The sequence below is a fragment of the Xenopus laevis genome, chromosome 1L (assembly GCF_017654675.1).
Source record: "Xenopus laevis strain J_2021 chromosome 1L, Xenopus_laevis_v10.1, whole genome shotgun sequence".
NCBI classification, from domain to species: domain Eukaryota; kingdom Metazoa; phylum Chordata; class Amphibia; order Anura; family Pipidae; genus Xenopus; species Xenopus laevis.
The window spans coordinates 55,836,384-55,861,504 of NC_054371.1; the positions used below are offsets into that span (position 1 = coordinate 55,836,384).

Consider the following 25,121-nt stretch of genomic DNA (forward strand, 5'->3'; position numbering starts at 1 on the left):
AAACCCTGTGTGTTTATAAAATTGAATAATGATTTTATCCAGATATGAAGCCAAGTGTTATTTACTGGCATTAGGACAATGGGACATTATAGGGGCGGTTTCCTGAGAGTTGGGCTGAATCATACAACAGTAGCATCTGGGGTCTGGCTGCACCTCACACCAATGTGCACAAGGAAGCCCCGTCCTTACTAAATGCCATAGTGCGTCTGAATGAGGCTCAAATTAGGGGTGGTAATGCCTGAATGCCCATCCCTCAAGAATACAGCATTACTGAATGAGGGCAGCGCCATATTCACGGGGTGAACACAGGTGTCTGTGTGCCCTATTTTGTTTGTGCCCATTTTTTACATTTTGCACCCTGCTCTGCATGAACAGGACACTGGGAAAAACCCAGTGGGCCCCGCCAGCCCAGATCTGCTCCCCCCTGCCTGAAAGCTAGAACCGATAGCCCCAACCGATAGAAAAAAAGCAGGTACGTGTGTGTGGGCCCTTGATGTGGCAGCCCCAGTGGGCCCAGCCCCCCCCCAGTCCGACACTGTGCACATACTTAGGGCTCTTATAGACAAGCATCTTTTCGAGTCTTTTGTTGCAGTTTTTCCCCCTCTGAGGCAAATTGGAGAGGCTTCAGTTGGACAAGTTTTATATGGACATAGGCTAAACTCAATGGACGTGTCTTTTTATACCTAATTTACTATAAGGATCAACCGCAAAGTGATTGAGCCAGTCATGTGTATTGATGTTAAAGGCCCCCATACACGGCCCGATAAAAGCTGCCGACAGACCGAGTCGGCAGATTATTGGCCGTGTGTGGAGCCCTCCAACGGGCTTCCCGATCGATATCTGGCCAAAACTCCCATCAGGCAGGTTAAAACATTCGTTTGATTTCGGCCTTATCCGACCCCCTGTATTGTCTCCATCCGGATCTGATCGTTGGGCCCTTTTACAATGCTACAATCATATCATTGTAAACAACAATCCTTACAGATATTGTGATTTCATGCTTTTGATTTCCATCTAGGGTCCAACACAACTCCAAATTTACTTACACTCCCCCCTCCCATTACTACTTGCCTTTAGGCCAGTGATTACATTTTGTGATATTACTGTCAGTCCCACTTAATGTTCCCTCTAATTCCTTCTCAGCTATGTGCGCAAAAATTATTTTGTGCGTACCTATTAAAAAGTGTTTACGCAGGTCAGTATAAATGTGATATTTTGTGTTTTCAAACATTGGGGCAAATTCACTAACTGGCGAAAATTCGCCAGCACTGGCTTCGCGCACATCGCAACACTTCACCAGAGGTAAATTCGCCTGGTCAATGCTAATTCACGAGGGTACCGAATGATGGCGAAATTATGGCAGCGAAATTACGCTCAGCAGTTCCAAGTTGCGCTAGTGTTGGCTAATTAGCATACGGTGTGCAGTTAAAGTGCAATGGCAGTATATACTGCAGCAAATACATTATACTACACAAGGCCAGGGAACCTTAATAAAATAAAATAGAGTTGTTATATTGCCCTACACATGAGCCCACTGTATAGTTTAGGTGCCATATGTTTTTCTAAATGTAGGGGGGAAGGAGGTTACCCCAAAAAAATTCAATCTTTTTCAGCCTATCGCCCTGTAAAAAGGAAAAGACGCCAGCGTTTTTTGGGATTTAGAAAGATTTTCAAATTTTTTTTGAGGAAGTCCTATCTACTCTATTGCACTTCGCCTGGTCTGAGGTGGAGTAGGCAAGTCTTGCGATAGAGGTAACGGTCAATTAAATCAAAAGCTTAGTGAATTTGCATAGTAATGCTCTTTCACCAGAGCGAAAATTCGCCTGGCGTTAAGAGTGCGAAGTTGTGACAGAGTCTATCTCCTTGGCGAATTTTCACCAGCGTTAGCCACTTCGCCCTTTAGTAAATTTCCCCCATAATTTATTGTGTGCATCAACATTTGTGTGTGTGTTTGCATGAGCTTACACCTTAGAGCAGGGATCCCCAACCTTTTTTACCCATGAGCCACATTCAAATGTAAAAAGAGTTGGAGAGCAACACAAGCATGAAAATGTCCCTGGGCAGGGCACATAACTGCTGTGATTGGCTATTTGGTAGCCCCTATGTGGACTGGAAGCCTACAGGAGGCTCTGCTTGGCACTATACTTAGTTTTTATGCAATTAAAAACCTGCTTTATACAGCACCCAAAAATGGTATTAGCCCCCTAAAACAGTAGTCTAAAATACTACATACTGTTTTTGGGCAAAACTATTTTTTTTTATTCTGCAGACATTTTCTGATAGAAAGCAGCAAAGATCAGAAAGCAAAGGCACAGTAAGCAGTAATATGGCAAGAATATTTTTTGGAAACCTAATATCTATATTTTGATCCATTGCAAAAAGTAGTGAGCTTAGAAGGGGTGGTTCACCTTTAAAGGGATTCTGTCATGATTTTTATGATGTCGTTTTTATTTCTAAATTACACTGTTGACACTGCAAATAATTCACTGAACAATCAAAAATTCAATTACTGAACCAGCAAGTGTATTTTTTTTAGTTGTAATGTTGGTGTGTAGGCAGCCATCTCAGGTCATTTTGCCTGGTCATGTGCTTTCAGAAAGAGCCAGCACTTTAGGATGGAACTGCTTTCTGGCAGACTGTAGTTTCTCCAAATCAATGTAACTGAATGTGTCGCAGTGGGACCTGGATTTTACTATTGAGTGCTGTTCTTAGATCTACCAGGCAGTTGTTATCTTGATATCACTCCAACTTGCAGTACAGCAGTAAAGAGTGACTGAAGTTTATCAGAGCACAAGTCACATGACTGGGGACAGCTGGGAAACTGACAATATGTCTATCCCCATGTCAGATTTCAAAATTAAATATAAATTTTTTTGTTTCTTTTGAGAAACGTATTTCAATGCAGAATTCTGCTGCAGCAGCACTATTAACTGATTCGAAAACGTTGTCCCCTGACAGTATCCCTTTAAGAACAGCAGCAGCGTTTATCTTCTGTGTGAGAGATGAATTCTAGGTTTTACGGCAGACATTACATGGAAATCTTAGTGAAAAATGATAGCTTGTATATATATATGAGTATATATATATATATATATATATATATATATATATATATATATATATATATATATATATATATATATATATATATATATACTCATATATATATATATATATATATATATATATATATATATATATATATATATATATATAGCTAATTCTAAGCAACTTTTCAATTGGCCTTCATTTTCTTTTTTTTTAATAGTTTTTGAATGATTTGCCTCCTTCTTCTGACTCTTTCCAGCTTTCAAATGAGGGTCACTGAATCTAATGGATATGACCCAGGGATAACACAATTCTGGCAAACTGTGACTGGCTCAGATATTATAGCCACATCTGGACCACAGGGGCTTACCTGCAGATTCCTTTCTACAGCTCCCAGAATCCTTTGCCTGCTGCTGTGTTTTAGCAAACCCATTCAGATCTTTATGCAAACACCCGGAGCTGAATATTATACATTAGAAAATACCTGCTCTTTAGAAAATGCAAAAATAAATCGACGGCAAATGCACCAAAGACGGTTTGTTATATTTATTTATTTTTCCAGCTTCATACAAACTGGATGTAGAAGCATAAACATAGTACATTTCTACCATTTTCAACAAAAATATAACCAATATGTACAATTATTGTATTAAAAATACAAAAGGGATACAGACTCTACCAATGTCTTTCTAAAAGACATACCGGTACAAGTAGTATCAAAAGTATGAGGGAATCACCAGTTGTACATTCTGCACTCGACATCACAGAGAGAGAACTGAGATCAGCAGTCCTATTTCCTACAATTACATAATGCTCATTTCTGCAATGTATATCTGTGTGTGTGTGTAGGTGTGTGTGTGTATAGGGGTGTGTGTGTATAAGGGTGTGTGTGTATATAGGTGTGTGTGTGTGTATAGGGGTGTGTGTGTATAGGGGTGTGTGTGTATAGGGGTGTGTGTATAGGGGTGTGTGTGTATAAGGGTGTGTGTGTGTGTATAGGGGTGTGTGTGTGTATAGGGGTGTGTGTGTATAGGGGTGTGTGTGTGTGTGTGTGAGAGTGAGAGAGCTGGGCTTGTCTGTCTGTCTATATGCAATGCCCTCGCCTACATAAGAAAGCCGGCAAATAATGCACCTTACATGGAAAATTACATAGGCATAACTGACGATGTGTAATAGAAGCAAAAGCGAGAAAAGTCATGATAACAGGATAGAGAGAGTCATTAAATAAAGCACTGACATTGTTTTACACAGTGAAAAAACACTGCATTCTGTTTCCTTAATCTTTTTTTTTCATTGTATATATATATATATATTTATATATATATATATTTCTTTATATATATGTATATTCACTGATCAATATGATCAGTTCAACTCAAATGGAAAAATAATAATAATAACAATAACCCAATGACCACAAGTTCCTCACACAAGAGTGTTCATGGGATTGGCAGCCTTCACTTATCCGGAGTCTGTGCAAAGAAGAAGAAGAAGAAGTTAGAGGATGCCGGTTTTGGACACCAAAGTGTTAAATAGCAGCTGTGAGCCGTCGCTGCACCTTGGACTTTCCTACAAGTGCAGTGTCCCACAATGGTATTAATCCATTCCCATTCATGCGCTGCAATCTCAATGTCAACAGGTCAGGTGGTCATCAGAGCTTGCAATCTAGTCAGTTTAACAGCTAGTAGCATTAGTCGAGGGTCCAAGCTGCCGTCACTTCAATATTCTCCAGTTCAATTAAAAATCTCTATAAACATAAAAAATAGTCATAACTTAGATGTGAAATAACACTGAAATTCTCCTGATGTAACAAAATTCCGCTCTGAACACAAAAGCGCGTCCCCTCGTTGGCCAACGCACGGGATTCCTCACGCGCTAAAGGGGGCAAATTGTAACAGAAAAGGCAGTGTAAACAAAGGAAAGCAATTCATTGTGTGCGAGTACAGAGACGGTTTCATTTCAATCTCAGCCGACGTTAAAAAGAGTTAATGGGATCGTATATATCCGAGCACGGCCATATGAATCCAAGTTGAAGACCATGCGAAGGATTGTATAAAATGATCATTAAAAAGGAAAAGCAAAAAAAAAGAAGACTCTTCCAGGCATGAAGGAGTGCAAGCAGGGTTGTGTGGTGGTTGAGGAGTCTGGAATGATACTGTGCAAGTGACAGTCAGACACCAGCAGGACAGACGGCCGCTGGACTGTGTATTTCAAGCCACATCATATTTTTTTTTCTGAAACAAAAAGTGCCAAGGTGATTTCTTCACAGTATTTCACATGCCAAGGGTGAAAGATGCCCAGTGCTGCTTTAAGGCAGAGAAGGAGAAAACAGGTCCACGATGCTCGTTGGTTCAGGTCCATAGACTCCCACTGTACAGGACATCTATTGTGCTCTCCTTTTCAAGGCGGCTCATCCAGGAATGGGAAAAGCGATGATCCTTAGACGGCGGAAACTTGCTCGTCGTCTGCTGTAATGTACAAACACACGGCAAACACTGAATATTCAGGGAGCCATCCACAGTTATTACTGACATTCATACAATGACACAGAGAGAGTTACTGTTCTACAGGCCCTGAAACTTCAGTTCTGCAACATGACTACAAAAAAAGGTTGAAGGACCAGTAACGTCAAATTCTTTCTTTAAAAAAAATTGTTAGTATACATTGAAAAAAAAAAACCAAAAAACACCAAGACAAAGTAAACTTTAAAATCGCAAAGTCTTTATTAAGAAATAACTTACCGAAACTCCGCTTGCGTTCTTCTTCAGAAAGCGATCGGGCAACGCTCGATTCCTCCTCCCTGCCTTCCTTATAGGAAATAGTCAGGGAGGAGAAATTGAGTGTTGCACGATGGATCGCCTTTTCTGAAGAGGAGCGGAAGCAGAGTTATTTCTTAATAAAGGCTTTGTGATTTTAAAGTCTTCGGGGGTTTTTTTTCAATGTATACCTACCTACCTGAGCAAGGGAATCCTGTGAGTGAGATACTTGGTTTAAAAGTTACTGCTCAGTAGATCCCAGCAAGAATTGTATCAAGTTCATGAAATCTGACTGCTTGATCAAACCTTTGTTAAAATTGATTTTACAACTAGTACAGGTATGGGATCCATTATCCAGAAACCCATCATCCAAAATGCTCCGAATAGGCTGTCTCCCATAGACTTCATTATGATAAAAAAATCAGATTTTTAAAAAATGATTTCCTTTTTCTCTGTAATAATAAAACAGTACCTTGTACTTGATCCCAACTAAGATATAATTAAACCTTATTGGAAGCAAAACCAGCCTGTTGGGTTTATTTAATGTTTCTATGATTTTTTTAGTAGACATAACGTATGAAGATCCATTCTCTGGAAAACCCCAGGTCCCGAGCATTCTGGATAAAGAATCCTATACTTATAATTTATAAGTGATTAACACAAAAAAAATTACCATCATCCTTTGCTGTAACCCCTTGTGCCTGATAGAGAGCAAGCCTTGGGTCAGCCTCATTTGGTTTATGCCACTGGGGTTTGTTTGCAGTCCTGCCAGAAGGCTGATTATGTGAAGGTGGAGAAGTTGCTGCTGACCCTTCACTTTCACTTCTCCGAGCCATCATTCTGGAACGCTGCAAGGCCACATTGTAATCTGGTGGCTTTCTGGATAGAGTAGGGTGTCCTTCAGCAAAGTCAGCTATAGGGATTCCTACATAGCCTGGAGGGGTCGGCGGTGGTTCTCTGTATCGGCCTTCGTTCCTTGCTGTAGTGACACAATACACTACCATAAGAGACAATTATTGTCACAACAGAAATGAATCAAACAAACGAGTAAAAAACATCAACTAAAGTATTGTATTAACCAGAGTGTACTGATACAGTTTGGAAACAAAATCTAAACAAGCCAAAGAAAATGTAGCAGAAAAATAGAAGATATTCAGATAATAGAGACGTATAGATGCCCAGCGCTAAATACACATTTAAAGACCAACAGAAATGGTACAGAGGAGATCTATGGGCTGGTTCACACTGACTACTTTGCAGATGTATCCGCAGCACAAAAATCCTTTTTTTTTTTTTTTTGGAAGGGGTTGGATGGCTTTTTAGCAAGTGAGGGAATACAGGGTTATGGAAGATAGTTCATAGTACAAGTTGATCCAGGGACTAGTCCGATTGCCATTTTGGAGTCAGGAAGGACATTTTTTCCCCCTCTGAGGCAAATTGGAGAGGCTTCAAATGTTTTTTTTTTTGCCTTCCTCTGGACCAACTGGCAGTTAGGCAGGTTAAAAAGGTTGAAAGGGTGAACTTGTTTGATGTGTGTATTTTTTCAACCTAACTTACTATGGTGCATAAGTTATTCAGTTAATCATCCTTCTCTTAACTGCAATTGTTACCATCAGTGAAATGATTGTTATTGCAGTAAGAATGAATGGTTATCATACAAAATGCCATTCGCTGAGCAGCCAGAGCACAGCAGAACATAAGGTGACAGGGGAAGCTGCTTAGCTTGTTCAGTATATTGGTTATTTCACACTACACAATACAGCTGGGAACCCATTGGGTCATTCCTGTGCAGACTGAAAATAAGAGCAAAAGAAGAGAAGGATGAAAATAAAACAGATGTGATCTTACCAATAAGCCCTTTTGCAGAACTTGTAGTCACAGCTACATGTGTGGGGACAGGGAGAGGCCTTGTTTCTTCTGGAGCCATTGACGTTATACTGCTGGTTTCAGCTTCAAGGGCCACATCTTTTCCACCTCTTCTCTTAATGGTGCCGGTATCACCTTCTGAGTCCTCGCCCCAGTAGCCTGTCGATGATGCCCAGCTGGCTCTTGACTGTGCTTGATCCAAAGGTTCTCTTCCTTGGCTGTATCTGCCGTATTTTGTGCTATGATCAGGAAAAATACCGTGGTCCATGTGGCCACCTGTGGCCCAGAAGCCTGACCCATCAGCTGTGTGATCAAAATGAACATGACCAAATGGAAGAGTCTCCCAGCTTCTTTGATGAGGAATAGTTTGTATATTATCATGGGATCCGCTTGAGCATGAAGTCCAGCTTCCACGGCCACTATCAGCTGCATCTAAAGAAGCTCGATCCCCCTGATCCTGGGAGAGCTCCTCCATGCTGGGGGAGGACAGAACTGTTGCACCTGCATAGAGGCCTCGAGTCTCTGCCACCGGCACATAAGAGCTGGAACACAGTTGAAGAAAATATTAAACCTGGGAAAGATAATTAGCCCACGTACTTGCAGCTTATCCCTTAAAGGAGAACTAAACGCTAAAAATTAATATGGCTAAACATGTCATATTAAGATACTGAATTGATTGCACCAGCCTAAAGTTTCAGCTTGTCAATAGCAGCAATGATCCAGGACTTCAAACTTGTCACAGGGGGTCACCATCTTGGAAAGTGTCTGCAACACTCACATGCTCAATGGGCTCTGAGCAGCTGCTGGGAAGCTAAAATTAGGGGTTGTCACAAATTATCAAGCAGAAAATGAGGTTGACTTGTAATATAAGATGATGCTACAGGGCTGATTATTAAATTATGATACTAGTTGAACTGGTTTCTGTGCTGACATGTAGTAATTATCTCTAATAATTACTAATCAGCCTTATACTGTGACATTTATATTCTATTTGTACTGTATATTGTGAGTGGGTCCCTAAGCTCAGTAAGTGACAGCAGCACAGAGCATGTGCAGTGAATCAGTAGAAAAGAACATGGGGAGCTACTGGGGCATATTAAGAGGCACAGATCTTTACTGCTAAAGGGCTGTGGTTGCATTGGGCTTTTACAGAATCCCAACACATAATGTACAACATTTCTATCCTACTTCTTTAGTTAAGCTTTAGTTCTCCTTTGAGGGAAATCAAATAAGGAACATCATTTTGTTTTCTATAAAACTAAAGCCCTGGTCTTAGATAATTTTTTTTTTCTTTATTCCTTTAGATTTAGCATCATCACACAAAACAGCACAGAATTGGAATGCCATTGAGACTGTTATACTAGAGGGACACTCACCCTAGGCTGCACTGATCTGCATCTATAATGGCTCTTCTGTCAGCCCTTCCCACACCCAGATTAGTCTCCACCATGCTCAATGAGTGCCTCTGCCTCCGATCATCATGCAAGTGCACGCAGTCAAAGGAGGAGTTACTGACGATGCTGGAGCGGGAGGAGATTTCACTGTGTCCCGAGTCAGAGAAGTTATCCACTGTGCCACTAGCTGCCAATGTGTAACCTGTAAAACAGCACATACACATAATAATCAGAAGAAAAGCTTGCCTTCTTCTAATTCATGGATTAAGCAAAAATGTTACAACCACTGATCTGCTTGTCCAAAAGCCTATAACCCAGCGTCTAATGTTAACTCTGTAAAATACAAGCTTTTGATGGAATGAATGTGCCATTCTAATAGAATGAATAACCCAACTCTTGGCTTGGCCATATGTGCAGACTTATCAGCACTGAACACTAAAGGAATTGTTCAGTATAAAAATAAAAACTGGGTAAAGAGATAGGCTGTGTAAAATAAACAAAAATGTTTCTAACATAGTTAGTTAGCCAAAAATGTAATGGATAAAGGCTGGAGTGACTGGATATCTAACATAACAGAACACTACTTTTCAGCTCTCTTGATTTCCACTGATTGGTTACCAGGCAGTAACCAATCAGTGACTTGAGGGGGGGCCACATGGGTCCTAACTGTTTGCTTTTGAATCTGAGCTGCATGCTGAGGATCAATTGTAAACTCACTGATCAGTTATGTCCCATGTGGCCCCCCTTCAAGTCACTGACTAACTCAGAGTTAGAGAGCTGAAAAGCAGGAAGTTCTGTTCTGTTCTGTTAGACATCCAGTTACTCCAGCCTTTATACATTACATTTTAGGTTAACTAACTATTTTAGTAACATTTTTATTTTGCAAATACTATCTATTTACCCAGTGTTTATTTTTACACTCAACTGTGCAAATGGCTGTAATACATTTACTATAAAAGTAAAAAATTGAAGCAATGCTAAAAATTACTTTTTGGGGGGTTTTTTTATGTAAAAAAGTTGATTACAAATGTTAGAAACATAAAATTAGGAAAGGACAAGGTGCTCCAGAATGAATTGTAAATGACTCCACGAGTAGTGAAAGTGGTCCGGGTGCACCAGCCGCAGACCCCCAGCTTTAGGGAGCAGTATGGCAAAGAAGAAAGCAGGGCCGACCGGCACTCAACAGATCCACAGGACCAGAGAAATTAGATTAAAAGAATATTTTATTTATACAAAGTTAAAAGTAGATAAATCTGCATCTCCATCCAGCCTACGCGTTTCGCACCCATTCAGGGAGCTTATTCATGGGCATAAAAATAAAATATTCTTTTAATCTAATTTCTCTGGTCCTGTGGATCTGTTGAGTGCCGGTCGGCCCTGCTTTCTGCTTTAACATAAAATGCTTTGCCTATATCAGACAAAGGCATTGTCGAACACTTGGCAGTGCTTAAGTGGCAATCTCTGCTTTATAAAACCAGTGCCTGTCAGAGCTTTTTCAGGCAGGGAAAGGCAGTTGACTGCAGGGGTACTTTGCACGGTACTGATGAAAAAGCCCCGTGTGCAACCTGAAAGCGGAGAGTTGTCATTGTGCTGTACCTTTTCTGGGAGAGCACTGCGGGGAAGTTGGAGGGGATGAAAGCTGAGAGGATGCATTTGATACGGAGTCCTCTGCTTGCTTCTTGTGCCTTTCCAAACTTCCTTCTTCTGATAACGAAAGAATTTTCTTTAAAGCTTGGGGAGAGTTGATCCCTGTCAATGGAGAGTGGGATCCTTATTAATAGGTTTTGAAATAAACCAACACTGGCCACTATCTTACTGTTGTGTATGCGATTAAAGCTGCAACACATACAAACCAATCGTATACAAACAAACATATATAACTGTTTATATATGCATACACTGAGCATGGAACTATGCAAAGTATACCTTTGTGCCATTCTGATACAATTAAAAATGCATCAATAAAAGGCAGTTACTACTTATAAAAGTCAACACCAAGGCCTCGTCCACTGACATGTCAAAACAGTTACAATTAAGAGTTAAGAGTTTCTAGGTGTCTGTAAATACTGCTGGTTTATTTTCACAAGACAGCAAGTGGACTTACCAAACGGTGGAAGATCCTTGACAGGCACTTTCTTACGACTTGGGTAAAGAGCCACAACAGGGACTTGCAATGCCTGGTTCACCTTCGTTTGCTGCTGCTGCTGCTGTTGTTGTTTGTGCTGCGCTGCTGCCCTTGGTGCCACAGGCGATGTATCTGGCTTTCCTGATCTCTTCTCACATGGATTTTTTGGCACTGGATTATTGAAAACCAATGAGTTGTTTTAGTACATATGTATTCTCAGTATATGTGCTGGTTTGAGTTTCATCAGTGCACAGTTTAAAAAGAATAACAACAAAGAAAATTCCTTTAATTATGCTCAATTGAAGAACATGTTGCTCTAAAACATCTCCAATATACTTTAAAGGACCAGTAACATCAAAAAATTAAATAAAGTAATAAAAATATAATGCAGTAAAACTGGTGTGTTTGCTTCAAAAACACTACTATTGATTATATAAATAAGCTGCTTTGTAGCAATGGGGGCAACCATTCAAAGGAGGAAAGGCTTAAGTTACACAGCAGATAGCAGATAAGCTCTGTAGAACATAATGTTATCTGTTAGCCAATACTTATCCTGTGCCATATAGCATTTTTTCTATTTCAGCCATTGTTCTACAAAGCAGCTTTTTTATATGAACTATAGTCGTGTTTCTGAAGCAAACAGATTTACCAGTACAGGGCAACAGTACATGATATTTTCATTACTTTAAAACACTTTCATGTTTTGGTGTTCCTTTAACTAACAAATGTGTGTAATTAACAAATGTGTACCATGTTTATAAGAATCCTGACTGTATGCAGTGAGATTCTCCCTTCATTTTACTTGCTCTGACTGCTGCAAATAGGTTAACTTCAGATGGTCCCCAACTGCTCTGCAGGGAAACATCATACTTTCAAACAGCAGGGGGAGCCCCTCCCACCTTACTTCCCAGAACTCGAGCAGCTTTGTTTGTTTCCCTGTAGAGCAGCCGGCGACCGTATAGAGATTCATATCTGCAGCAGTAAGAGCAAGTTAATAAAGGGCAATTTCACTGCATACGGTCAGGATTTTTTATAAAAACGTTTCAGATGTTTAATTGAAGTATATTGGGGATAGCTTTCTTTTTCTTGTTAATAAAGAAAAATTGAATTTTATTTTTGCCTTTACATCCTCTTTATTGTTTCCAACTCCAGCTACAGGGACAAAGATCATGGACAAACAAATACACTGGCACACGTGGCAATTCAAGTGCCGGGTTACCCCGTGCTCTTTATTGTGCGGCACGTCCGCACAATAAAGAGCACGGGGTAACCCGGCACTTGAATTGCCACGTGTGCCAGTGTATTTGTTTGGCTAAGTACGTATTCCTGAGGGTTGCCGTGCCCTCTACACTGTGCACCGGGCTTAAACTATTAAACTGTGAGGAGAGGAGTGTGCGCTGCTTCATCCGAGTTTCTACAAAGATCATGGAGCCAGATTTAAACAGATGAACTGGGATTCTATTTGGAGGATTATTTTGCTGCAGCCACTGGTTCTGGAGAGTTGGAGAAAGTTTGTATTAAACACTACAAAGACTATAAAATCCACATTACACGAACACAGGACCCAGTGCGGTCTGTATATTCTGATTATTAATCAGTCTTGCTGTATCGGCTAGTATGGCAGATATTATATGACTTGTGCTGTTTTGATAATTTATGAAGATCCCCAAGCTTAACTGTCAACTGAAGCCCAGACCACACTGAGCATGTGCATGGTCTTGGTTTTGCAAAGATGTTGAACAATGTTACACTCCCTGTGGCCAACTTTGAAAGCATAAATCATTTGTTTTATTAGTAAGTTCATGTTTATCTTTAGTATACAAAATACAGCATTTCTAGCATTATTCTATTTTAGACTTTAGTTTCTCTTTAAGTGGTTTTAATGTTATTTGTAAATGGAATCCCAACAAAAGCAGTATCTATTCTCTTGCTATTCCCTGCATTGCTGGTTCTGACTAGGGATGCACCAAATCTGGGATTCAGTTCAGGATTAGGCCGAATCAAACCCTTCTTCAGAAGGATTCGGATTTGGCAGAATCCAAGAGCCTGGCTGAACCGAATCTGAAACCTAAAAAAAAAAAAAGAAAATTTGCTGCACTCTGTGCTCACACCAGCAACTTCCATGTGGAGGATTCCAATTCGATTTGGTTTTCATCCGAAGCTGAAGAAGAGGTTGAGTACATTCTTAATTCTGATAATTGAACCAATGAAGCATTAGACAAAATGTTATGCCTTTGTTTCTAAATCCATTGGTAGTAAAGTAGAGCAGACATAGGATCTCCTAATAGTGTATGTCAATCATGCCTAATTCCAAGCAGCAACCTCTTTTAGTTTACTATGATACCATTTTAAAAATTACTACTATAGACAGTGGCAGATGTATTCATTTATTGTATTAGTGCTCTATTATGAGAGCTGCCACACATATAAATATATAAGCAGACTGAAACGAGAAATTCAACAGACTGAGTGTGGTCTGGAACCCTAAGGCTACATGGTCGCAGAACCCACAGGCTGAGCACCACTGGTCCAGAACAAGAACCATTTAAGTTCCACATACCCTCTCACAACCCCAACTATAAGTAAAGGAGAGCTGGGTACATTCCCTTACATGTATTTGTTGCTGGTTCACACTGTACAGAAAGTGTCTGAAGATTCTCTTCATCCATTTCAAGATCCAGATCGGATAAGTATTGCTTCACCTTGCGAGCCATCTGGGCATCTTCATAAAGTTTCTTGGCATTAAGGAAAGAGCTGCGACGCACACGTTTTTTGTGCCCCCCCGACTGTGCTACATCGAGTACTGCAGCATTGGTGCTGCCTTGACTGAGAGACCTATACAAACAAGAGAGAGAGATGCGGATATAAGTGATAGTGGAAGCTTCATTGGTAGTGACGTAGAATAGTGAATGCCCATCATGCTTCATTCCAATCACTCAGAAACAAATAAGAAAATACTTCTAAGACGGGGGTTTAAATGCATATAAAGGCAAACTTGAAATATTCCCACTGCAAAGTTCTCCTGAGCCACATATATGTCTACAAGGGAACCCAGCAGTTAATTTCTTCAAGCACTAGACAAATGGCTCCACCACCAGCCTTAGACATAGGTGTCACCGCAAGCTTGAATGGCAACTGCAGGTTTTGTTTTTGAGGCTGAAATACGCTTGTCACCATAGATAACATATGCCATCTGAAAATCAAAACTCATCTGGCCCCATGGCATACAGCCGTATCCCCAACCATGCGATGTGTGCCATTATCCTAGTGGTTAGGGAAGCTATATTTAAAGGGATACTGTCATGGGAAAACATGTTTTTTTAAAATGCATCAGTTAATAGTGCTGCTCCAGCAGAATTCTGCACTGAAATCCATTTTTTAAAGGAGCAAACAGATTTTTTTATATTCAATTTTGAAATCAGTAAAGAGTGACTGTAGTTTATCAGAGCACAAGTCACATGACTGGGGGCAGCTGGGAAACTGACAATATGTCTAGCCCTATGTCATATTTCAAAATCGAATATAAAAAAATCTGTTTGCTCTTTTGAGAATTGGATCTCAGTGCAGAAGTCTTATTAACTGATGCAGTTTTGAAAAAAACATGTTTTCCCATGACAGTATCCCTTTAACAAAAAAAGAGTAATTACTATAAACATGATCAATTCAAAATAGAACTCATGCACCCAAACCCAATTCATTTTACTGTGTTAATCTGCCATTGGTAAATGGCTCAATAAGGAGGATTGTCTGGTTAGCTTAAAAATGGTCGTTGGTGAGTAAGATCGTTAGTAATGGGACTACGTTTTTTTTCATGCAACATGTATCTTTAGGGGAGAGTAATGGAATTATCACTGTTATGCAGGAGGATGGAGAGGCAACTGAACATGTCATTAGCTAAGCTGCAATTTAAAGCTATTTTTTTCCCCACCTACTTATAAATATTTGCATAAAAAATATCACATCTCAAAGGAATATGATGTTTCCCTGTAAAAATATTTTTCTGTTGGTTTACAGTGATGATAGTTAATAGTTCTTCCTTGCATGGATTTAATTGCATGGGAGCATATATCAACAGTCAAATGGCACGTTAAAAAGGGAGTAAAAAGCAAAAAGCAACAGAAAAGAAAATGATGCAGGTGGGAAGAATGGAATGGGGGGGGCTATGTATGATATGGGCGCTAACTGACTTACCCCAAACTCCTCCACTTCTTCTTCCTATAAGTAAGAGCCATGAAGAAAGACGCATGGGTACAGGAAGAGACAGAGAGAAGGGGAGAGAGAAAGATCACAAGCTCAGAAAGAAAGGAACAGACTTCGAGACGAGCAATACTGGAAGCCCACAGGACAAGTCTAACAGGCACACAACGGGAAGCGATGCCAGTTACTTTAACATTTGCAAAGAATGTTTTTGACTTGCAATTCTATGCAGCGTTCTACAGCAGGATCTTGGTTTGAATCAAAATGCACTAAAAGAGAGTGGTAGCACTTTACAGAAGTAGGCTTCAGACTTCTTTCCTTGAGGCCCAAAATTTGGCTAGGATCCCCTTAGCTCACAACAAGGTTACAACCATTAGAACTTTATTGGTATTTAAGGCATATTTACAAAAATATCAGCAACGTTAAAGGAAAGTCATTATCATTGAGGGGGTGCCAATTTGTTAGGCACCCCCAAGTGATTATAATTTCTAATCTCAGACCCTGGGCCAGCACTTCTCTTCTGGGGACTATTTTTGTTTCCCAGGGATCCTTGTAGCAGTCCTGGGCTGGGCACGTACATAGTAGAGCTGATATCTGGCTTAAAGTTTTGATATTATTCTACTGCACGTGTGCATGCGAACAGGGAAAAACAAAAAGCCAATGTCTGAAGTTGGCGATTATAATCACAGGGGGGGGTGTCTAACAAATTGAATCCCTGGCCTTCAGGCTGGCCCCCCCCCATGGCAAGGCTCTGAGCCCCCCAATGAAGCCAGCCACACAGTTTGTCAACAATTGCAGTGCAGTATAAATTGTGCTCTAGCTGATTGGCTCCCAACCTTTCCTTGACATCTGGGGAGCAACAGCCATAATAACAAACAGAGCACGATCGACTGCATATCCCTCCTTTGTGTGCACAGAAAATGCATTTTTTGCCTTTCAAACCAAGAAGCTTCAAAGCAAGTCATTTCTACTATCAATCAACTCATTAAAGCATGCCAATTACAGTACCATTAAATCTAATATTCAAGTTGATTTCTAATGAAAGTGATGCTGCCAGTATTCACAATATATAGTTAGAGCTTTGGTGGGGGGGGGGATTAGAAGTAAGGTAATTTGTTATAAAATTGCAATCACTGTTTTCTGTGCAAATATGCCTTCTTATTAGGTTCTATTGAAGGACACTGTGAAATACAGTTATGAAGGTATATAGTCTGTGTACAATGGGACAAATAATAATAATAATATATACTTTTATATAATTACATGCTTGTAAATAAAGCAAGAAGTCTGTTCACAATGGATCAACTTGTATTTTAGATTTAGTTGCCTTTTAATTTCCTTTCCCCTGCACTACTGTGCCATATAGTTTCAACTAAGCACCAAGCAGTTCTAGGGAACTTAAAAAAGGTCCGAGATCCCTTTGGTTTGGATTTTTCCTTTGAACAAATCCAATGCCTACCTGGTTCGGAACATGACAGCTGGATCCATATTCACAGAAGCCATTCTTCCCACATGACGGATTTCTTTTGCAATCATCCTAAGCTTCTCGAAATTAACTAATCCATCTACTTTGGAGTCATTGCCTGATTAAAGAAAAAGCACCGAATGAAAAAGCTTTCCTGTGATAGCGCTATGCAAATATAAGTCTCAATACAGGGTGCTGCACTTACCCTCATGAAGGAAGGTGAGGTCTTTCTTAATGACAGGAAACAAAGGTATAATGGGGGGCTGGAGGTTCTGACTATTCAGCACATTCCGATATTTAGCCATGTTTCTGGAAGGGTCAAACAGGTCCTGGAGGTCTTGAAAGAGCTTCTCATATTTACTTGGGAGTTTTTCCCAAGTTGCTCGAAGTCGTGAAACTGGTGCCAAATTTAAGCCACTAGAATGACACAAGCAGCTGTAAGTTTGTATCAGGCACATTAGAGAAATGCCAGCAATTAATGCATTGTATTGCAACAGTGCTCTGTGACAGGCTTAAAGGGGGGGTTCACCTTTTAGTATATTTAAAATGGCTAAGCAACTTTTCAACTTTTTCTTTTTTAACAGTTTTAGAATTATTTGCTTTTTTCTTCTGACTCTTTCCACCTTTCAAATGGGGGTCACTGACTCCCATCTAGAAAACAAGTTTTCTGTAAGGCTACAAATGTATTGTTATTGCTACTTTTTTATTACTCCTCTTTCTCTTCAGACCCTCTCCTATTCTTATTCCAGTCTCTCATACATATCAATGGATGGTTGCTAGGGTAATTTGGACCATAGCAATGGGATTGCCTAAATTGAAAACTGGAGAGCTGCTGAATAACAAGTCAACTCAAAAAACACAAATAATAAAAAAATTGTCTCAAAATATCACTCTCTGTAACATACTAAAAGTTAATTTAAAGGTGAACTCAATGTGCATGCTTAGTAAGAGCTAAAGTGGTAGTTATTGAGTGATGTATAAACAAATGTATCAAACTAGAACAGTTAAGAAAGCCAGTGATCGGGTTTAATATGCTGCACTGGCTATGTTCCAGTTCAAATGCACAGGGACCTCTTAGCATTCTGTTTTTGTATGTAATCTGTAGACTTATTTATACTCCCTCCTAGTTGTAATATATACAGAGTTTTGGGAATGCTTTATTAATGATGATAACATGTAGCACAATGCAAGATCTGCATGAAGCATGCAGTAAATCATTTGTTGTATCACATTGATGGAGTATTCACTTTACCTAATGATTGCAAACATGGAGTTGAAGTTCTTGCACTCTCTACAATGTAGTGCGATCTTGATAAAATGCTTGATGATCTTCATCCGTTTCAGCTGGTTCGTTTCCCTTAGAATTTCCGAGGCCACCCAGAAGGTCTCTTGGTTAATGACTTCTTCAAAGTTTTTGAGGTTGGCGCAGCCAGATTTCATTTTCAGTTTGAACAAGTCATCGATGTACTCTGTGGGCTCAATGTTCCGAAATAGCTCAAAGTTTCTCATAGACAGCTGGGTTGCCACTTCAATGGTGCTGAGCTGCAGCAAAGAGATCTGACTCTCCCTTAGAAGGTCTTGGGCATCTTCATCAGAGCAGAGTGTTTCAGTTTCCATGTTGCTTTTTAGGTAATACCTGAAAGGATATTCTTAGTTTCAGTGGAAGAAATCCTTAGTGCCACATTACTTATCCGATATAAGATATGGATATCTGATATCCAAATGTCTTACAAACAGGACTCTTAATGCTGCGCTGGGCGACATTATGTGACATCATTAAAAAACACACAAAGCAGAAGTCCTAATTAAATGGATTACAATAACTAGGGGTGGAAGAAGGAATATAGTTTTGGGTTTCAGAGCATCTGATGCACCACTTTTATCCTAGCAAATAACTTCAGCTAGTTCTTATACCTGGCCAAAACGATAAATGTTCCCTGTTGCTGCAGAAAAGTGATTATCATGACAATACCTTCCGCTGAGTTGTATTCTGTCGGCCAGCTTGGAAAGCTGATCAGGAAGCCGTCGTTGTTTGATGACACCTTCAGGGGTGACAGACACTTCACACAAGGAGTAGGCGTCAGCTACGGCAGTTAATGCAAATTCTCGAATTGCCTGGATGACCACTTCCTTAGCAGTGGTGTCCTTGCTGATCATTATGTAGCGGCTCTGCTGATCAGCCTTGAAAACTCTCAGCACCTGGTCTGGTTGATCTGCAAGAAAAAGAACTGTTCAGTTAAGTGTATGTGTGTGTGTGTGTGTGTGTGTGTGTGTTTGTATACAGCCAGGATAATTTCTGCACCTCCTGTGCCTGCAGAGCCAATGTACTACCCTCCTCTTTAGCTACATAATACATTTATGCCAAGTCATTTGCCTTATATCATGTTAGTCTTACAAGGTAAATACAAGACGCAACTTCTAGGCCGCAAATTCACACTGTCACGAGAGGATAAAGCCATTAAACCAAACAACTTTTTATATATATAAAAGTGAGAATTTTTTTGGAGCTACTTGTTTTCATATGCCCCCAATTCAACCAAAAAAATAAACGCAAAATAATTATCAACTCAGAAAGGCATTTAATTTTATATGAATCAAAAGGAGCACTGGTCATACACCTTAGCTTACACGTGCCATGAATTTACAACATTCAGTCCTTTCACATTAAACCAATGCCACTGCAGAGAATGCGACTAAGAGGTAGAAAGTACAGGCACTAATACCACTGGGTGGCACTGTTGATCAAAGAAAATGACATTCACAAACAAATGACATCATAGGCTTTGCTAAAAACTCACCAAGGTAACCTTCACCCAGTATGAGAACAGGTGAAAGCTATATCAATAGGATATACATAAGAACAACAAAAAAACAGTTTTGCACTTCACATACTTGTGCTGCACACAACTTGAAAGTCTACATTCTGCCACTGTTTATTTTTAACCCCTAGTACAAAGTATAGTCCTTCTTTCAGTGTATTATTATACCCTAATGTTGTTCTCTCTCTCTCTCTCTCCCTTAAAGTATTCCTGCACAAAAATAATTGGATGTCCCTTATTTTCACCTCCTTCGGTAAGTTTTAAGCCCTGCTCTATCCCTGCCTTTCCTAGTCCCTATGTTAATCAATTGTCAGAAATATGACAGTTGGGAATATGCCTGTTGTGCCAAAGCACTTAGGTTATAAACAGATGACAGTGACTGTAATATCCAAGAATAGTTGTTGCCGTATGTGTGGGCACACAAGCAAAAGTGTCAAGTCAAGTTAATATAATAATTGTACCTAAAAGCATGCATGCGCAACAACATGTGAGTAGTATCTACCAATCACATGTTTCGTTTTGACCACAGTTTTTTTTAATAGATATGAACAGTGACTTCCCTAAACAAAATCTTAAATAGGGCAATAGAAAAAGATATGAATAGGTGCATAACACAAATCCTGCGAGTATGGGACAAGCAGGGGACACAATAAAATGGGAGGGGGGGAGTTCCAACCTGGTGTGGTATTAAAGTCTAGGATGCGGTGATGGGACTGCAGTAAATCAGGATTGCTGGAAGATAGTGTCCCACTGACAGGCAGTGTAGCTGGCATGTGCTTTGTCTGACGGAGACCCACAATGCTGTCATCTTGAGACTGACCGATTCCAATATCACTGTAGAAAAAAAAAAAAAAACCCATTTATTGACATGCATAAATATGAATTACATTAAAGTCCATGTGTAATAGCAAGTGTCACATTACTCGGTTGTAGCCCTTAGCAGTGCCTGATGTGTAGCGCTGCACTGGCAGGCAAAACAAGGCAAACAACAAACTTGTCCAGAATAAGTGTAAAGCAACAAGTTCCCGCTGACACATGCAGCAAAATAAGACATATGTTCAGTATTAGCTTCAAGCAGTTCAGACAGGCTTAAAATATACTTACTCTATACATCCCCCTTGCCAAAATACTTTATCTGTTTAATAGCAGGTGCTCTAGCCAAGTCCACACCATTACCCTAATGCTCCAGAGTGGTAGCAACAGAGACTATAAAAGGTTATTACATTAGGGTAATGGTGTGGACTCGGCTGGAGCACCCTCTGTAATAAAAATAAAGTACTTTGGCAAGGGGGATATCAAGAATAAAAGTGTTCCAAGTCTTTCTTAGATAAGGACATGCTTTTTAGGGGTAACAAGCTCTGCAAAAGCTGAAGCAAACACAAAACAGGTCTGTAGAAATATGCCAGGGAATGGGAAGAACACAAAAGATTTGCTTCTCTCTCTCGAGATGGGATAAGTATTGCCTGCCTGTTTGTAGGAGTGAGACCACCCACTCACAACGCTCCCATAACATAGCGTGGAGGGGGGGGGGATGTCAGCGAACAAGAAGAGGTAAAGCCTGACTTCATCTGACAAGGAGGCTGAACTCCTCTTAGGAGCAAATAGTGTCAGGTGTAAATGGCCTCAGAATTTATACTAACCACACATTAATGTCAGAGGGAGAAACAAAAGAACTCAAAAGAAAAGATCTGAAATCATTACGAATGAGAAATAAAGAAAAACAAAAGTTGTCTGTAACTCATCTCCATAAGTCAGAGGGCAGATAAAAAAAGCAGCTTTGAGGCTACATTAATAAGACCCATGGTGCTGCATCTAATCGCACAAAGCTGCTGGTGCTTTTTTCTATGCCACATTACATCAGATGGAGGACAAAAAACTTAATACTGAAACATAGTAATACTATGGGGAGTTTAGTCTACAGGATGCATAATCAGGAAGGTAATCCTACATCCTTGCACATTAAGAGCCAAATTGTGGGGTTACACATGTTTGTTGGCTGGGAATAAACTGTGCAAAGGAGTGTCTCACTTCCACTCTCAGGAAGCCCAGTCCCAACCCCCTTTGAAGACCACTGTATGGATGTGCTATTGAAAGGGCTTCTTGGGCACAATGAACCATGTAATTGCTTTGGGATACAAAGTTGACAGGAATAGTGGAAGGGTGTGTACTCTTTGTAATGGAAATGAGCCTCCACATACTCATAGTCATAAAAGAGAATCTGATTAAAGGAAACCCTCCTGCATAATGCTTTGGCACAAGTAATAACAGGAAGGCTCTGAAAATGTACAGCTTCTGCATTTATTCTCTGTAGAAGGCAGAGAAAACCAAAATTGTTTGAGCAACCACTTTAAATCTAATTTCTTACAGCAAACATGGTTGAAAGACTAAAGGTGACCATAGAAGTAAGAATTGCGATCTTCATTTGTTTAAATACACGTGTAGAACTGAATCGTCATAAATACAGGTAGAAGCAATAGAATTCTACCTGTATCTGACGACTCAGCACTAACAATGGATGATGTTGGAGTGCCTTCAAAGGCAAAATCTAAATTTTCCTGCCAGCCCAATCGACGAGCCAACCGATATCACAGTCATCGGTCAGCTCGTCTCCTACTATACACGCACCGAATATCGTAGGAAATGTTGTTTTGTACGATATTATCTGTGCTTCTATGGCAACCTTAAGTCTAATAGGGGAGTAACCCTACTGCACAGACAAGATTGTTGCACAACACAGCAACCCAACAAACAGCACAACATTAGGCTCAGATCAGTTTAAAAAGAAAATCATACATAGAGCAGAATGGAACTAGTATAAAAGCCAAATGATTTTTAAATAGACAAATTATTAACAACTTTAATGCAGATTTAGTAAAACTATGGCATGCTATGGGGCTACATTGTCACAAACAGATAGGGATAACTTTCTCTGTTTAATAAAAATAGTATCTATACCCTTAGCAGACAACCCCTTACTCAGTACAGGGAAGGGAGAAGGCTGTGCCTTAAGTTATGCAGATTCTACTAGCTAGATGTAAAGAAGCCTCACTGATGTCTATGGCAACCAAATGATCTTGACACTATTTGTCAGCCTGCGATTGTTTGCACACTGTGAATAGATTGCCTGATTCCCAGTTGCATCGCTGCTTCATTCTTTATGCAGAGAGGTCCTAAACAGGCAGGATTATAAATGCTAGTGCATAAGGCAGCTATAATATCAGACATATACAAACCTATTCGGCATCTGACAAGATTATATTTGAGAGTAATTTAGCAGGCCCGCTATGTTGCGGCCCTTAGCTTCCTGGAAAAGTAAGGATGCCCCATAGAGTAAGAATCGATGTACAAGTTCTATCCATGGGATGCAACAGATTTGCTTCCAAGGAATTGACTAGACTACATTTTCATTCACTTTGGGACTAATTAAAATTAAATATCACCTTCATTGTGATAATCTCTAATGTATCCCCTAGAATATTGACAGAGGCTCACAGTAATATATCACACCTAAACATGTAGAATGTAAGGAGTGAAAGTGTTTTAACAGTGTAATAATATAAAGAGTGTAAATTGTGGGTAAATCTTTGAATATCTTGTTGCGTTGAACATTTTCCAATAGAAAGCTCCAACAGGCTTTATATTTTACGCCTTATATTTTTCTGCAATTATTCCAAATTCCCTTTTCCAGAAGAGCCTGAGGGTCTCACATGGCAAGTGCTTGCATTTTTTGGTGTGCACTTTAAAAATAGTTTATAGTCAGGGATATTGTATGGTGGTACCTCTTTATGAGAATTAGTCCATACATTGAGCCATCTTTCTATTAACCTGTACTGAACACCATTCCCTTACTTGTAAGGCTTTTGAGGCAAGATACTGATGCGCGTCTTGTCAAGGATCTTTTTCAGCTTGTTTCGTCCTCCGACAGTATTGGCTTTGCCCTTTTTGCTCACTTTTTCAAGTCCAATAACTTGTTCAACGTCAACTGCAAGATCTGGAATTGAATATCGGCTGGCTTTTTTAATGTCTCCAATTTTGGGCAAGTGCGGGGCACTATTCCTCTTTTCCTCTAACATTCTGACCAGAAGCTCCTTAAACACTGTTTAAAAAGACAGAAACAGTAGCAAATTATAAGTAGCAAGCTTATAGTATACAATAGCATATAGTATACAATAGCATACATTAGATTTTGAGCTTTAACAATAAATATCTGATCTCTCTAATGCTAATGTATATAGATTTTTTTTTTTTAAAAAAAAAAGCCTATAGGCTTTAATATGTCTTCCCGTCTCTTCATCTTATGACACAATAAATGGTAACTAGCTCCCTCAACTGACAATTCACACAACTCACATAAGCCTGGCTACATTGACTACCAATAACTGTTAGCAAGTTGAAACACATCTCCAGAACTCAAAACTATCCTCTTTCATACATTACAGTTCAGGCAATGCACTAGTTTATTAGAAGTTAAGAGCAAGATGAAGGGATGCACTGAATCCAACATTAGGTTCGGGATTCAGTCAAGATTCGGCCTCTTTTCCCTAATTTCATATAATTTGGCCGAATCACTTGTGTAAGATCCTAAAATAGTGGATTTGTTGCATCCCTAGTAAGATGTAAACCAGAAAATAATAAACGTACCAAATAAATTGGTTTTCACAGTGAGGGAAAAGTGAGTATTGTTCTTTAGGATTTCCAAAGCCTTGGTAAGTTGAATGTTTTCAAAGTTCTGCCCATTTACCTCCAAAATCTGAAAATTAAGAAAAGTCATTATTAGCATTATTACCAAAGTCAGAAGTGACATTCAGATTCTTTAGATTTTATATGGTGTCTTTTACATTCTTTATAAAAAGTGTAACTGGCATTATCGATTTAGTGTATTTCATTCATTCCTTACTCAGCTGTAAATGCCAAAAAAAAATAATAATAGAAAACCAGCGTGAAGGTTACAGTACCTGATCCCCTCTCTTCAAGCCAGTCTCAGCTGCTTTGCTTCCTGGATCCACGCTGTCTACAAAGATTCCAAATCCCTTGTCTGACCCTCCTAGCAGGTTAAAAGGCAAGGGGGCTTCTCGGGAGGGCTTTGTTAGAGTTATCAATCTTCTTTTTGCTTTGGCAGCACATGCAATATTTAACAGCCTTAGGTGGCCACCCATTTTCTGAAAGCAGTAAATGAGGGTAAAATAGCTTGAAACCACTCAGAAATAAATTAATCATGCAAAGCATTGTTCTCTGATTTGAAGAGCAAAGTTTGATTTTTTAAGCTGACATTTATCCTTTATGTATATAAATCTATATATGCAGGAAATGAGAGGTCTAATCTCAATACAAAGTAAATATTTTGCTTAACGTACTGATGAAATAAACAACCCAAATTTGATATACGTATCACTGATATAATATCTTCATTACTTAATTATGATTGAAGCCGTATAAACTGTGAGATTACAA

The 25,121-nt window shown here is 39.6% G+C and overlaps 1 protein-coding gene across 9 annotated transcripts in view; it reads right to left on the reverse strand.

The window, feature by feature from the left end:
- Nucleotides 1-3,579: 3,579 nt before the first annotated feature.
- Nucleotides 3,580-25,121, reverse strand: part of rapgef2.L (Rap guanine nucleotide exchange factor 2 L homeolog) — a 202,550-nt gene continuing 181,008 nt past the window's right edge. For 5 of the 9 annotated variants that reach the window (XM_041581217.1, XM_041581226.1, XM_041581236.1 and 2 more), the window contains 16 exons: nt 24,626-24,829; nt 24,312-24,420; nt 23,520-23,766; nt 20,347-20,504; nt 18,824-19,064; nt 18,104-18,487; nt 17,057-17,268; nt 16,846-16,969; nt 15,381-15,404; nt 13,801-14,024; nt 11,169-11,360; nt 10,661-10,813; nt 9,047-9,266; nt 7,653-8,212; nt 6,478-6,801; nt 4,090-5,516 (listed from right to left, as the gene is read on the reverse strand). In XM_041581217.1, the coding sequence (XP_041437151.1) occupies nt 5,488-5,516; nt 6,478-6,801; nt 7,653-8,212; nt 9,047-9,266; nt 10,661-10,813; nt 11,169-11,360; nt 13,801-14,024; nt 15,381-15,404; nt 16,846-16,969; nt 17,057-17,268; nt 18,104-18,487; nt 18,824-19,064; nt 20,347-20,504; nt 23,520-23,766; nt 24,312-24,420; nt 24,626-24,829 (3,405 nt within the window). In that variant the 3' untranslated portion in view covers nt 4,090-5,487. 9 annotated transcript variants of the gene reach the window in all.